Source organism: Oenanthe melanoleuca, chromosome 1, assembly GCF_029582105.1.
Source record: "Oenanthe melanoleuca isolate GR-GAL-2019-014 chromosome 1, OMel1.0, whole genome shotgun sequence".
Classification (NCBI taxonomy): domain Eukaryota; kingdom Metazoa; phylum Chordata; class Aves; order Passeriformes; family Muscicapidae; genus Oenanthe; species Oenanthe melanoleuca.
Genome location: NC_079333.1, coordinates 41,390,515 through 41,406,041, shown reverse-complemented (window position 1 = coordinate 41,406,041; position 15,527 = coordinate 41,390,515). Strand labels below are relative to the sequence as shown.

Genomic DNA, 15,527 nt, shown 5'->3' with positions numbered 1-15,527 from the left:
AATACATTAGAGATACAAACAAAGCTAGGACTTGAGAATACCTGCTTGTCTAAGGAGCTATATAAGTCATGCTCATTCATGGTGGCTGGTTTTGTTTCTTTTTAGATTGTGATGGATTTCAAACACCCTGATGGCCATACAGTGGCAATTATGTTGCCCCGATGCAGTTTATTGGTCATGACTGGAGAATCCAGATACCTGTGGACACATGGGTATGTAAGAGTACCTGCACTGCTGATAATAGAGGAATAATAAATGTTATTTGTTTGCTTTTTTAATGACATTCTGTGTTTAAAATTGCCTGAAAGAAATCAAGTCAAGTTTTACAATTAATATACAAATCCACTCTCCTGCTCAGATGCTGCTTAGGTTAAACAGAAAAACTTGGGGATTTAGGAAGCTAATTGCCAGTCCCTGAGGTGCAGTTTCCTGCTGCTGTTACAAGTGAGCTTTCAGTCGGAAATCGTTCTCACATCTGCAGTGTGAAAGTTCTCAATGACTCTGAGCTGGCAAAGAATTGATTGTAGTGCAATTAGTGTCACCATTCCCTTTAGCTCTTTTCAGCCCACAAGTTTTCCCATTGGATCACATATGCCAAAGGCTTAAGAGAGGGACTAGTTTAAGAGATTGACTTCCCCTGCACTGAGAGCCTGAGGGTTGCAGAGGGGAGTCTTCCTGAGCTGTTCCCAGATGCTTTAGGGACACTTTAGCTGCTTGGTAAGACTGCACTGAGCAGTTTTGGGATGCTGGGAAGAGATTTCTTGAATATGTCTTGGGGCATTGCTTATTGTAGAATTTAAATACATGCTTTTAAAATTGTGCACCACTGGGACATACTTACAATTGGAGTGCTGAAATTGGCAAAAAGGCTAAAACCTTTGTGAGCTCTGAGTGTGACAGTAATGCATTTCAAGAGCATATGGCAACCCTGTATTGGACAGAAATGCCCAGAGTAAGTAATTTCTTCCTTTTTGACCCAAACTGTCACTGGTTCAGCAGTCAATTGGAGATGCTAATTACATTCTGCATAAATTATACACCAAATCCTTTTATTGGCAGAAATTTTTTGCCTTTTAATTTTGCCAGTTAATATGTTCTATGAAACGAAGTGAATATGAACTCCCTGATAACACTTATATTGTTAATTTTATAGAGCTCTTATATCACCTGTATATTCCCTTGTTAAATTAATTAGTTAATTAAATAGTTGTACAAAGCACTTGGTCCCTCTGATGTGCATTGCTATAGAAGCCCAGGGCAGTGAACTCCCTTTTTGTTTGATGTACAGGACTGAATATGGGTACCAGCATTGTAAGCTTCTTATGCTGTCCTGTCAAATGGTGTCAGTTGTCTTTTGGAAAGGTCATGCACAGCTCTGAGAGCACAGTGCAGTTTCCATGTCAGTGACTTTGCTGGCCAGGGAAGCTGATGGGCAGCCCCAGCCCCAGGCATCTCCATGGGCCATGCTGAGGCCAGGTGGAACACCAGCCAGGGTCAAGGTAGTGGCCATGCACAGACAGAGCTGGGGATGCATCTGAGGCTGTAACTGGAACAAGGGCCAGTGGGATAGCTTCCATTTAAACACAGCTCCCAGGGGAGGGAGGGCTTGCCCTTTCTGAGGCCTCAGGTTTCTCCAGGGCTACCAGCTCTGCCCTTTCCAAGCCAGCCCTGGGCAGCTGCACTCTCAGGAGGCAGAAGGATGCATGCTGGGCACTTGCAGGACTTGCCAGCCACCACTGAGGTTGGAGTAGTGCATCTGTCTATTAAAACCTGGAATGAGATTATTACTTAACTCCCTTGTACCTTCAAGTGATGGTTGTCTTTTGAGAACCAATGAGTAAACTGCATTGAAAATTAAGATCCCAGACCTTTCTGCTCACGTACAAGTGGTTCTCATGCCAGTTCTTGTCCACCTTTCCTAAATATAGTTTTTCTATATGTTTTTTAAAAGCAGTAGTGGGTCAAAATACTTAGCTGGAGTAAGCCTTGCATCATGCCACTGGAATGTTGTATTGTAAACAAAATTAAAATCATCCAGCGAGAAGTTGTAACTAATTCACTTGCATACTTAATGTCAAAATGTATTTTTGTGATGCCTTTTATCTACACCTCAGAAGTCAAATTATAAGAGCACTAGAGTCAGTTTTGAAATTAATCTGGACATGTTTTCGGTGTGTATGCTTGGATGCCAAGGAATTAGAGACTTTGTTTTGACCCCATTAACTAAGTGCACAGGAAAAGTATTTTTGTTCAGCTCTTTGTAAAAGAGAAATACATGGTTTAGAAATAAGCTATGCAGTGTCATCGAGGAGGATGAAAGATGTATTTTTGACTCATAGGTGAAAATAAAATTCTGACTTTTCTGAATAAGTTCATTAGTGATGTTTTCCATGTTTTGTTGGATAACCTAGCATTCTTGACACTACATTCTGTGCCAAGTAAGAGGGTGTGCAGCATTTTATTTTTGACATTGGGAAGTTCTAGTAATAGTAATGAAAGGAAGTGAGAGAGAGAGGAACAAAACCCAAGAGCAACAAGAGATGCACAGTGCAGTTGTTCACTACCCCACTGACTGATACTCAGCCAATCTCCCAGTTCATACACTGAGCAGGATGCTCTGTGGTATGGAATATCCCTCTGACCAGTTTGGGTCAGCTGTCCTGGCCATGCTCTCTCCCAGCTTCTCCTGCCCCTCCTCAGTGCCAGAGCATGGGAAACTGGAAAGTCCTCACTTAGAGTAAGTATTACTGAGAAACAACTGCAACATCAGTGTGTTACCAACATCATTCTCGTACTAAATCCAAAACACACCTACTGCTGTTAGCACAGATGCTTAGAAAATTAACTCTATCCCAGCCAAAACAGGACAAAAATAAATAAATAAATAAACAGTACTAGACAAATAAACAATCAAACTTTATGGAAGAAATCAAAGGAGGGAAGGGAAATGTAATTATATGCAATTAAACAATACTTATTTAGTTTGTGTCATCTCTTTTCTCTCTGAAATTGAGTAAGTTGAAAACTGAGAGGTAGAAGTTTGTTAAATAGGATGTTGTACTCACATTTCTCTCAGAGTGTAAGGATTGCCTTCTTACAAAGATGGATTGTTTTTTCTTTTCTGATGCAAATTGAATTATTCCGTTATTTTAGGATCACACCGAGGAAATATGATGTTATTCAGGCATCAGAACTTGGGCACAAAGTTGGAACAATCACTAATGATGTTGGAGATTTAACATTAAATAGAAGGGAAACAAGGACATCATTTACATTCAGGAAAGTGAGGAGAAGCCCTTGCAATTGCAGTAAGTACCTTGAGGCAACCTTCTAGTCAAAATTGTTATTTTATCACCAATAGGTAGCTTTTCTTCTTTTGAGCATATTATTTGACTCCTTTGGGTAGTTTTGACAGTCATCATAGCAATTCCTGGATGGTTCATAGCATACTATATGGCTTGAATTGGTTGCATTCATGTGGTTGCTGGAGTTTCTCTACATAGGAAGGTATTTGGCTTGCTCCAGAGCCAGACAAGTAATCTGGAGTCTTGTGTTTCGTTGACATTTCAAGTGCTTAATAATGTAACAAAATAGAAATAACTACTATGCTTCAAATTTTTTTCCTCAGTTTTGATTGGTTTGGTTTTTGTTTGTTTGGTTTTTTTTTTGAGGAGACCTGTAATTTTGAGAAAATAGGTACATTAGAGAAGGAGAAGCAGTGACAGAACCATGTAAAGTGCCTTAGGGCAGTAGAGATAATAACAGACAGGTGGCTCAATGATTACATGGAACTGAAGTCCATTTATGCCCTTAAAACAGAATTTCAGAGGCTGAATTGTGATGATGTTGTGGTCTTTGGCACTGAGGGCACTATCTCGGTTTTGAGAATGTAAACATCATTAACATGGCCGATTAATGATCACTGCAAACAGCCTCTGGTACATGTGGGCCGGTTACTTATTTTCAGGTCATCAAACACTTCTGTAGTTTGACCTATGTTTCGGTTTTTAAAAGGTAAAGGAGAAATGAAGCATTTTTTTGCATTTTAATATTTTACTTTTAAGTTAATTTTACTAATTATGCTTAATGAATGAGAAATTGCTTTAAAAAATTAATATTTTGTATTTGTTGCTGTATCTAGTTTACCCATCTGTCTGTGACAGCCAGAAAGGACAGCAGAGACCAGTGCAACCTTCATTTCCCCAGAATGAGATGGAGGCCTCAAAACTGGAACAAGAATATGTACACAAGGTGTATGAAGAGATTGCCACACACTTCAGCAGTACCAGGCATAGCCCATGGCCCCGAATTGTAGAGTTTCTCAGGTCCTTGCCAACAGGGTCAATAGTGGCTGATATTGGCTGTGGTAATGGGAAGTACCTTGGCATCAACAAGGATTTGTACATGGTAAGTAGTAGCTACTGTCATTTGTTTTCACTGGTTCTGGTGTTTATTCTGCCATGCACTTGTAGCATGCTGGGGATCAGGCTGGCAATGGAAGAATGCCGAGAACAGAAAGGTATTTCCTGGTCCAAGATCAATTACCAATTGTCTTAAGTTTCCACGTGTATTCATTATGTGCATTACCTTTTTCTTTTTTTCAAAGCCACTTCTGCTCTGTAATTCAAAATGCATTAAGAGAAATAGTAATGGGTGCAGTGGATTGAAAAGTAATGGATGTTTTTTTTGTCCTTGTTGAATAAATTTATTAAATGGTTGGACAATTTGAATGCTTCCAACAAAATTGTCATTTGTTTGGTGAGTGGATGAAATCTCCATGGGCAATGCTATTCTTCATGACCTCTTCAGTTCCCTGTGGCCTAGTGACACGTCTCATTTCTGAATGATGTCATGTTTGGCTGTTCCACCTCTGGCTCTGTGCACAGGCCCAATAAATATGCCAGCATAAAATTCACAGGGAGATCTCAACTTTGGTACATTTTTCTGGCCTTTCACTCCCTTTTCTTCACTTTTAGACAGTTCTGACATAATTCTTGCGGAGAGATGAAGTATGTACAAATATGAACCAAGAGATAGCTTTTATTGCATATATTTAAAAGATGGTTTTGGAGGAAATAAAAAAGTCAAACTTGCCATTGTTCTAACCCCAAAGAAATCTCAGAGGAGTGTGTGTTATGGCATCTCCTCTGTCCTGTTCCAGGATTGTCTGATTCTTTCACGTTTGTCCTGTGAAACACTCTGAAACCCATCATCCATCTGAAAACTTCTATGTAGGGCAAAGCATTCATTATTGATAATAAAACTTGAGCTGTTTTTCTGTTTCAGGAGTTTCTATCCTGTTATATATATATTCAGCTAAAAATGACAAGTTGTTATTTACAATGCTGTTTGTGTTAGTAAATTACTTCCCTTACTGTTCTTATGGGCTAGAACAACATCGACCAATTAATAAGAAGGCATCTTTATGCCCGACTGTTGTAGCCTAATTATTTATTTCAGTACCTTTCAGTCTTTTAGTCTTTCAGTCCTGACTCCTGTAAGAAAAAACAGCAAGACTAACTAGAGAGGAGAAACATTTATCAGGGTATCATAGAGGTCAGCTGGTCCTAGAATGGATTTGGTAAATTGCAAATGGGGAGGTTTGTGTTAGACTTTTAAAGTGAAATTAATGCAAGCCTACTGTGTTTAGAAATTGCCAGCACCAGTCTGTTTTCTGGACCCCACAGTTAACCAGCTAAGGAAAGGAAAGATCACATGTTGGCTGGCAGTCAAGGGAAAGCCAGCTCCTCTCCTCTATTACTTTAGGAGTTATCTAATTTCATATGTGTCTGCAGGAGAAATAAAAACATTAGAAATAAGAGTGAAGGGGAGGAAACTATTAAAGAAGCACTTGAAACAGTTGAAAAATAGAATCTGGGAATTGCTTCATTCAGTAGGCCTCCCTTGACATTTTATTTTCCCCTGGTGACAACCAGTGGTTCTTAAATGCATTTGGCTGTTTTCATCTGCAAATCAGCACAGAGCCTCAGGAGGATGGACTTGACTGCTTTCTACCAGATTATTTTTCTGGAGCAGCCAGTGTGGCTAAAGAAAACTGTGTATGTTGGGTTTACAGGTGTTTTTAAACTTTTGACAAGGTATCTCAAGTGCTGTTAATTCCATCTACCATGGTTTAGTTATGGAGCTGAGAGTGAAGGATAACAAGGTTTTTATGTATGAGGTGCATTGTTGGGATAAAAGGGAGCACTCTCTAGATGCAGGACATCAGTTTTCTCCCTCATTTACTACTCTTTAGTTGGAGGCATAAAATCCAGGCATAAACTCAGTAAATTCTATATCTCTTTTTTGTGCAGAGTGTAATGGAGCTCTTAGCCCAGGTTCTGTTGGGAAAGAAGCAATAAAACAGTGCTGTGAAATTAGGAATTGTGTAGGGATTGGGTAAAGCACTGTTGGCACAACTCAGTAGCTTGGGACTCAGAAGTACTGAAAACCCAAGGCAAGCATTTCCTGAAGGCAAGCAATGTGCTTTACAGGTTACTGTGCACTTTCATGGTTTAAGTAGCAGTGCTAATGGTAGATCACAGCCAAGGTAGCTCTCTTGATGGTTTTAATCTTCAGGTGCTGTCTGGAAACGTCTCCGCTGTGCTGTTTAGTTGCTTCAGTTTCTCTGGATGATTCCATGCAGCCTTGTCTACTTGAGTGTCCCGTGTGACAATGAAATGCAGAGTCCATCTACGCTCAGCCAAAGTGACAGTGCTGTAATGGCTGCATTATTCTGACACAGTGAGAGAGCAGCAATTCCATGATAAACAAATTCAGATTAGGGATGTTACAGTTGGAAGTGGAATCCATGTCTGATGTAGCTAGCACAAGGGCTGGGGAAAGGTTGAATTTAACAGAGTTTTAGATTACTTTTTCATCTTGCCCACCTTGTTATTGTTTAAATGAATGCAAAAGAGACATGGTTTTAACGTTGTTTTTCCACAATTCCCTTCCCACCAAATCCCACTTAGGGGAATTTATTTAAGTGCTTTCAAGCTTAATATTCATATCTGTAAGCAGAGCTTTTATTTTTATGGAACAAAGTGTTTCAGCCTTAGCCATTCCCCTGATGACCACAAGGGTTTCATTGATATTATTGCAATGATCTCATTAATTTCTATGCCCTTTAGCTTTGCCTCCTTGTTTCCAGTGTTCAGGTAGGTGTAGTGATGTGTAAATCTCTGCAGGAATGTTCAGACTACAGCATGAATGAAAAGTCATTGAAGTCTTTCAAAATTTTCCTTTACATTTTTAATTGAACTGATGAATTGGTGGGAAATTAAGTGGCAAATAACTGAAAATGCCATAGGGTAAATATGTTCTCCTTTTGTATAAAGAAATTGTGCTACTTGACCGAGTACTGATGATAGGAAAAAATATGGCAATTGAGGAGCCAAAATGATTTGCTTTAATACAGACATTCCTATTTCTGTTGTTTATGTCATTCAGAGGTTAATTGGTAAAGCAGTTAATATTTCACAAGACTTTGTAAGACCTGCTTTGCTGTGAAATGTGCACCTCTGTTTTCTGTATTACTGTCCCAAATGGCAGTCTACTAGAACTACATTAAAATTTCATTTTTCCAGGATATAGGGAGGAGAGAGAGTGAATATTTACTGTGGTATTGTTGCATAATGTTGGGTGGGTTTTAGTTGCACTGGGTTTGTACAGATTGGGAACAGATTCCTCTCCCAAGGACTTTTTAGTAGTGGGTAAAAGCAGGAGGGACAAAACCAATTAGTAAAGGTATACCTGGAGTAAGTGCACCATATCTTAGCAACTGAAGGGAGACGCAGATAAACTCTTCCTGCCCTTTTCTCTCAGTGAATAATAGTCATTAAATGGGTGAGAGATCTGGAAGAGAGCTCAGAAGGAACTGGGCAAGAGCAGCACAGCACTAGAAAGAAGGCTGAATTGTTCAGCTTGGTTCTGTTGCTTTGTCACTGAGAAATGAACTTCAGATCTTAGGCATAGCACTTTGCTTTCAGAGATACCCTGACTATTAAACCAAAACACTAGATGAAAGAAATGCTGAAAGCCTGACTCAGATTAATTGTTTGCTGGAATGTAATTTGGTTTCTCAAGCTTCTGATGCTGTTAGTTCTAGCTGAGGTGTTTCTCTGGAGAGCGACGTAATTCCATTCGGTGGCTAGATTGCAGAATTAGGTATTGTTTTGTTCATTGCTTTGTAATGTGCTGAATAAATCAGGTTCCCAGATACTTAAATGAACTAAGTCTACCAGGCTGAGTTAGTTATAATGAGATAATATGAAAGAAAACACATAGTGGTGGGTAATCTCAACCTGTCTTTACCTGTCTTTTTTTCAGCATGCAAGAGGGTTTCCCTTTTTCAGATTTGCAGCATCATTACAAAGCAAGCTACTTGTTAGTGTCTTTTCCCCACTAATGATCTATACCAAACCACAGCATTAAACAGATTTTATAAAATCTACTTTAGCTACTCTTTGTTGTAAAGGTAGAGGTGAAGGTGCATGGGCAGGTGTTACATTTGTTTCTCCTTCATTTCTCCTCTTTTATCTTGGACTTTTTTTTTTTTTTTTTGATACTTTGATTGTCTAAAGGTTTGCATTATCCAGTATGCCCAAAGAGGGCATGGTATGCCAGAATGATGACATACCTTTGCCCCTTTACTAAGTTTTGTTTGTTGGGGTTCTAGTTATAGAGTTACAGGCCTCCATACTAATACAGATTTCCTGTTTTAAAGTAAGAGTTGGATGCAGTTAATATTTATCCTTATACACTGAAACTCAGTGCTTTAAATCCAAGTGGATTTTAGTCACAGTACCTGTCAGTGGCCACTCTTGAGCTCCTGTGAGCCATTGATTACATCACAAAAAGTGGTGAAGAGATGGGTGGAGTTACTTCCTGAAAAGGCAGGGATGTGGGAATGGATGTCTGGAGCAAAATGTGAGAAACATGATAAGCCAGCCTCCTTTATGGGAATATTGAAATGTGTGGAGTGACTTGCTGAGAGGTGGACTTGCTGAGGCAGACTCAGCTGAATAATCAGCCATGCTATATGAGATATATATGAAAAATTGTGGAGTTTGAGCAAGGAATTTGATTTTTTTAAAGCTGAGGTATAAGAAATGATTGAGAAGAATCATAGATAATAAGAAATAGAAAGCCAAAAACATATACATACAGCTTGACTCACCAAGAGATGTACTAGATTCTTTTGGGTCTGGATGATGGACTAATAGTAATTCACCTGCCTTTCTGCACTCTTCTATTAGAGATGCTAGCAAAGACAATAAATATCCTGTTCTGAACATCAAAAATAGAGAAATGAACTGGCAAAAATGAAAGCTTTCCAGCTATATTCTGAGATTTGTTTTAAATGTTTTGATTATATATTTAATTAGAGAAAAACCTGTTCTCAATTAAAACAGTCCTTTGAACTCTACTGTAGATGAATTTTCATCAGTCAAAGCTTCTGTATATTTTAGAATTTAAAAATCAGTTAGTAATGGAAAAGTTAAGTTTGCTGTAAATGTTTTCTGTACTCATAAAAACCACAGGCTAACTTTGCAGCTCTAAGCTGGTATTGCACCACTAAATTTACTTGCTTTTTGCTACCTTATTGTTTTCTAAGTGACTGAAATGAATGTATTCTGGTTTTTAATGAATGCATGGCTCTGGTAAGTTAGAAGAAGCAGGAGTGTGGTGATTATTATTATTTTGAAATATCACCTAGAGGTAGTTCTAGTAAGGATGCTAAAGTTGCCTAGCTTCAGCACCAGGTATCTATGGTGACTCCCTGTGTTCACCATGTATGCCTATATACATAGCACCTATTGTCATGTTTGCATTTAAAACCACATAAAGTTTTAGCCTATTATACCTCTTCTGGAGCAGCCATGTGTTCAAAGTGTTCTGTTTCAAGGTCTCCATTTCCACTGTGAACCTTGCTTTGGATGTACATTTGCTTTAGAAAGTATGTCAATATAAGTAAACCTGACTTCATAATATTTGATATAATTTAGATGCAAATGAGGGCTTTGTTCTCATTCTCAGCTCATTCGATTTCATCAACATACATTGTAGTCCTTTTCAAGGTCATTTTGGGAACGGGGGATTGTGTTCCATTATCCAGCCCATTTTCACTCTAGATGTGGAGGGCCAAAGCAATTCTTTCTGAGAAAACTTGCCCTCAGTGGAAGCTGCAAGTATTTTTCTTCTTCCTTCTGCCAGCAGTGAATTTGGTCCTTTGAGTTTTATTATTAAGAACTTCAAGCCAATGTCTTAATTGCAGAAGTAGTTAAAAGTACCAGTAATGAGGTGTGCAATCACTAACATGCAGGTTGTCAGAGTAATTTAAAGACACTTCAGTTGGCTGCCTGTGTAAAATGATGGGGATTTGTTTGCATTCAAATAAATAAGGGTTTCCTTTTTTATTCATAAGCAACACAATTCACTTAGTACTATAGTAAATGCAAGAGACCAAGGAATGAGTGTGAAGAAAGCAATGTTAGGATTGATCTTTTCAGGTCTGTTTATTGCTAATTGGCTGGATTATATGCACATGTTCATAGTTTTTGTGGAGGATTATCTTTTATTGTCAGGTTGGCATTTTCACAACTGTTTAATTTACTTTGGATCAAAAGTCAGGGACCTGAGTAGAAGGCAGCTGGTAAGCTTTCACAAAATAATACTGGAACAGAATTCTGGTTTTCTTCAAAACTGTGGCAGAAGCTGAAAGATAAAAGGATTTGAACAGATAAAATGAAAAATTATGATGGAAAATAAATGTATTTTCAGTAATCATTGCAAAAGAGGTTTTTAATTTTAGTGGTACTGCTGTCTCTTCTGGGTTGATTAAGCAGGGTAAGTTGTTTGCTATTCTTTGTGCATCAAAGATGGTTTAGTATTCTTTTGGTGTCAAATGCAATAAACACTGTCAACAGTAATAATTTAGGATTCTGAACCTGTTCTCTTCAATCTACTTCTTGCTGGTCACTGAAAACAAATAAATTCATTATTCTCATACATGCAAAGTTTGATATATAACCTGGTAGCAGGGCTTTGGTTTGAGTATTCAGTGTGCATGGCAGACATGAAAACAAGGGTGGTCCATGCTCGCTATTTCTTTCAGTAGGTGTCTTGATCAGTTTAGATTTAATAGATTTATTGTTTTTAAGCAGGCATTTAAAAAACACTTCTAAATGCTGATTTTTCAAAGACAGTAAGTTTTGTCTTACTGCCTTTGATGTGGACACTGGGCAGGTGTAGCATCAGCGTTGTTTTCTTTTTGTCTGTACCTGGGAACAATATACTCCTCTTAAGGCTGTTTTCTCACACTTGCTCTTGTTTTGATTTTAAACTGTGTTCCCACAGTAGGAGACTGTGATGACTGTTACTGTAAGCATCAAATGAAAATCATATTCCAGCCTTGTAATTATCCTCTCCTGAAAAGCTTAATGAAACATTTTCTGTTCTAGGTTGGCTGTGATCGCAGCAAAAACCTGGTGGATATTTGTGGAGAAAAACATTTCCAGGCATTTGTCTGTGATGCCCTGTCAGTGCCAATCCGCAGTGGTTCTTGTGATGCCTGCATCTCAATTGCTGTAATCCACCACTTCTCAACAGCAGTAAGTCACCCCTCTGCCTGCTCCACTGTACTGCTGGATTGCTGTGCAGGGCTGCTAATACTGCAATACAAGCAAAGGCAAGAACAAAGTGGGAACAAATCCGCGGTTTGCATTTGGTGCAAGCAAGTTGTCAGAGCAGAGTTAAGCTGTTGTTGTACTGCTGCTTCTTAAACTTTCTGTTCACATTCTGCTTCTCAGATGCCCTTGCTCCCCCTGAAGCTTTGGTCCTATGTTTGGGCTTCATTTTTGTGTGCTTGTAATTAATGACGCTGGAGAAGGGGGGGGTCTGCTTTGGGAGTCAAGAATTATATTATTTCCTGGCTCAGATCTTGGGCAGATCTTGTGATTTTGGGTTTTTTAATCTGTGCATTGGTTGTTCATCTCCAAACACCAGTTTTCTGTGTCTCTGGGCTGGATAAGGTTCTCCTGGCAGAAACTCTGCCATGGTAACAAGTTTCTAGACCATCTTAGAGAGGCCCTACGGATCTTTCCATACCAGAAATGGGGTGAATATTTCCAAATCCAGTAAAAAAAAAAAAGTAGAAGGAACTCTGTTTTGAAGAAGGCTGTCATATCTTTGTGTGGTCAGAGGACCTGTGTTTAAGATGTAAGTCTGACCCCTTCAGATTCAGCCTGTGCATCATCAGGTGTGGTAGATTTGAATCTGGGATTTTAAATACTGAATCACCTTCTTGAAAAGGTGTCTGTCTTTTCCAGGTGGGCTGATATGTCCAAGAAATCCTGCTCAGCACAGAACTATTTTCAAATGGAAAGAGAATAGTAGAATCATTGAGACTGGAAAAGGCATTTAAGATCATCAAGTCCTGCTATTAACCAGGCACTGCCAAGTTCACCACTAAACCATGTCCCTGAGTGCCACATCTACAGGTCCTTTAAATACCTCCAGGGATGGTGAATTCACCACTGCCCTGGACAGCCTGTTCCAGTGCTTGACATGAATGATGTCTCCACAAAGAAATTGTGTTTAGGAAAATGTCTTGGCTTGCACACAGTGATGGGCTATATTATGAATTAAAATAAGTAGTGGGAAAAAACACCTTTTTTTCAAGTTTTATTGTATCTTTGGTAAGGAGAAATTGCTGCCATTCCATTCTCCTGACTTCTTGTTTATGTACTAGCTTCACACTTTTCCTTTTCCTTTCCAGGAGCGGAGACTGGCTACTGTCCGGGAACTAGCTCGGCTTCTAAGACCTGGTGGAACTGCACTCATTTATGTCTGGGCAATGGAACAAGAATACAAAAACCAGAAGTCTAAGTACCTTAAGGAAAAGAATAGTAGTAAAAACAAAGACAAGGAAATGAATACTGGCACAGCCCAGAGATCACTTAGTGACCAAGAGCCTGATAACAGCAGCCAAGACTCAACATGGTCTGATCAGCTCCTTGATGACTTGAAGGATGAAAGCTGTGGTGCCAAGCCAGTAGCAGACTTCAGACTGCCTGTTCACACTAACAGAACCTCCTTTCACTCTCAAGATTTGCTGGTTCCCTGGCACCTGAAAGGTGGTACTAAAAAGAAAGAGGAAAATGTTGATACAGTGTTGATTCCAGGTGGCTCCAAAGAATCACAAGAACTCAGCCCTGTTTTCCACCGGTATTACCATGTGTTCTGTGAAGGGGAACTGGAAGCAGTATGCAGATCCCTGGATTGTGTGAAGGTTCAAAAGAGTTATTATGATCAGGGAAACTGGTGTGTGATTCTAGAAAAGTTGTAGCCTGTGATGCTTCCTCTACTATCTGTAGAGTTTTTCTTTTTTATTGTGAAAGGTATTTTGTGAAAGGTATTTTTAATGCAGGCTCCAGCTATTGCCTCTTTTAAAATAACAGAATAAAGATTTGAGTATTGAGTTAATAACACTGGCTAGCACTGTGTGCATATGTTAACAAAATAATGGCCAAACTCAGTTACTACCTCTGCAGAGTGTTTGCTTTACTTCTCTGAAATACAGTGAAGAGGATTAAGTGGGAAAATATTGCCCATGCAAATCATAAGGGCCAGTGTTGAGCTTTTAAAGACAAAGGGCTTGGTTCTCCCTTCTCTTACACCATTTTATATTGATGTAGCTGCAGTGCTTTCCCTGCAGTCCACAGCTAATTGGAATGGAATCTGGGCAGGAAAGGCAGAGCTGTTTGCTGTGTAAAATTGTGGATCAGGAAGGAGGGAGTGGATGGCATATGAAGCCATCCACTGAAGAGTCAAACTGTTGCCTCAGCTTTGGTCCTGCCTGTTTTGGTGTCCATGAGAGGTGACAGATCTCTTTCAGTTTGGAATTTACTCTCTCGTTTGTGGCAATAATGATTTCCTCAAAGGGAGCTGGAAAGTTAGTGGGGATACCACAGACATTTTTCTCTTCCTTGACTCAAATACCCACAATTTGTGCTGTCCATCCCCAGATTTCTGTAGCTCTTCATTGTAGTGTTGTGTGAAAGCTCCTGTGAAGTATGAGTACCAGCCCAGCTAGAACAGCCAGACCAGATCTGCTACACACCTGCATTCCTATGAGTGCACATCTCTGTGCATGTAGCACCAGGACTTGTTGGGGTGGGGGTGGCCCTGAGATCCTCCAGGGGGAAAAAAAGGAAAAATATTAAAGGAAAGGCAATATTGGTGCAGGTTTCTTCTGGGTATTTTCAAACCCTAAATGCTGGCAGTGGAGCAAGTTTTATTTAATGCACTTCAGAAGAGTAAAGGACTGGAGTAGAGGAGAACTGATGCTGGGCTGGCTGGCTCAGAGCAGCCCTTTTGGCTGTGGCCTACAAGTGCAATTTATTTGATGTGACTCTTGTGCTGCCAAAGGAGAGTGATACCTGGAATGCATTTCTGGAGCTAAAATAATGGGCTGACTTTTGTAGGGTGAATGGCTGTTGGTGCCTCTGGAAACCAGTGCTGCTAAGCCATGCTGTCATTGCCTGTAACATTGATTGATTGCCTGTAGTTGTGGCAAGATCTATGGTATTGGCAGGTTGTGCTGCTGTAAATAATGGCATATAAACTGAGGTGCCCTTCCTAAATCATGTGGGGACTGAGCACAGCTTGGCCTACCATGTGCAGGTTAAAGGCTGCTGTGCTGGCAGCCTGCTCACAGTCACCATTTCTCCTAAGCTCCCATCTTGTAATGGAGAAAATCTGATGGAAACGGGAGCAGTAAGAGAGGAGCTTGCTGCCACCACAGTTCACCATGCCTGTGCTTTACTTGCTGTCTGCTTTTGAAGAGCCCTTGGGAAGGCTCATTCCTCAGCTGCACATGCTGTTCATGTAGCAGCAGCCTTGTCTTAACTGATTTCTTTCCTTTAGACAACAAAGGAAGCATGTATGTAGCAATGAGCCCTCTGGGCATGTTCAGGGGCTGATTTGCACACATTCAGTGAATATCCCATAGCTGGAAATATGTCTTTCATCAAGGCCTGAGCTGGCTTCAGTACTGGGACAAAGTGTTTGGGTGCAGGAACTCGCCCCTTTCCCAGCTGGACTGTGGGACCAGAGCTGGCCTGACAGCTGCAGGGTGCAGTGCTACATGATGTCGGTGTGTCACTGGTGAGAAAGGGCAGGGACAGCCTCTGCTGGGTGTCTGTGCAGTGACTAACTCACTAGACTGGGCTCCCCATTTCTGATTATGTGGATTGCATTCATGTAGAATAAAGTAGGAGGACACATTTCTGAGCTCTGTGTCTGCATGTGTATTTGCTGGTGCCTGGACTCCTTTTGAGCACACAGTAGCTGCTGTTGGGTTTGTACATTGCCTGTAGCTGCATTTTCTTTAAGAATATATGGTGTTCTGGCAAGCAACAATTACTGCTTGAAAGTCCTACTGAAGTGCTGCCATATCATGACCTTGTGTGACAAATCAGGAATCAGGTCTGCAGTTGTGCTCGATTTCTCAATGTACCCTT

At 40.1% G+C, this 15,527-nt stretch overlaps 1 protein-coding gene across 3 annotated transcripts in view; it reads left to right on the top strand.

Annotated features, from left to right (window-relative positions):
- The window catches only part of ALKBH8 (alkB homolog 8, tRNA methyltransferase), a 45,428-nt gene extending 30,132 nt beyond the window's left edge, over window positions 1-15,296 (top strand). For 2 of the 3 annotated variants that reach the window (XM_056492300.1, XM_056492295.1), the window contains 5 exons: window positions 106-212; window positions 3,154-3,308; window positions 4,142-4,407; window positions 11,466-11,615; window positions 12,782-13,481. In XM_056492300.1, coding sequence (XP_056348275.1) covers window positions 106-212; window positions 3,154-3,308; window positions 4,142-4,407; window positions 11,466-11,615; window positions 12,782-13,351 — 1,248 coding nt within the window. In that variant the 3' untranslated portion in view covers window positions 13,352-13,481. Of the gene's footprint in view, window positions 1-105; window positions 213-3,153; window positions 3,309-4,141; window positions 4,408-11,465; window positions 11,616-12,781 lie in introns of all 3 variants that reach the window. The other variant, XM_056492289.1, reaches the window with a different exon arrangement.
- The last annotated feature ends 231 nt before the right edge of the window (window positions 15,297-15,527 follow it).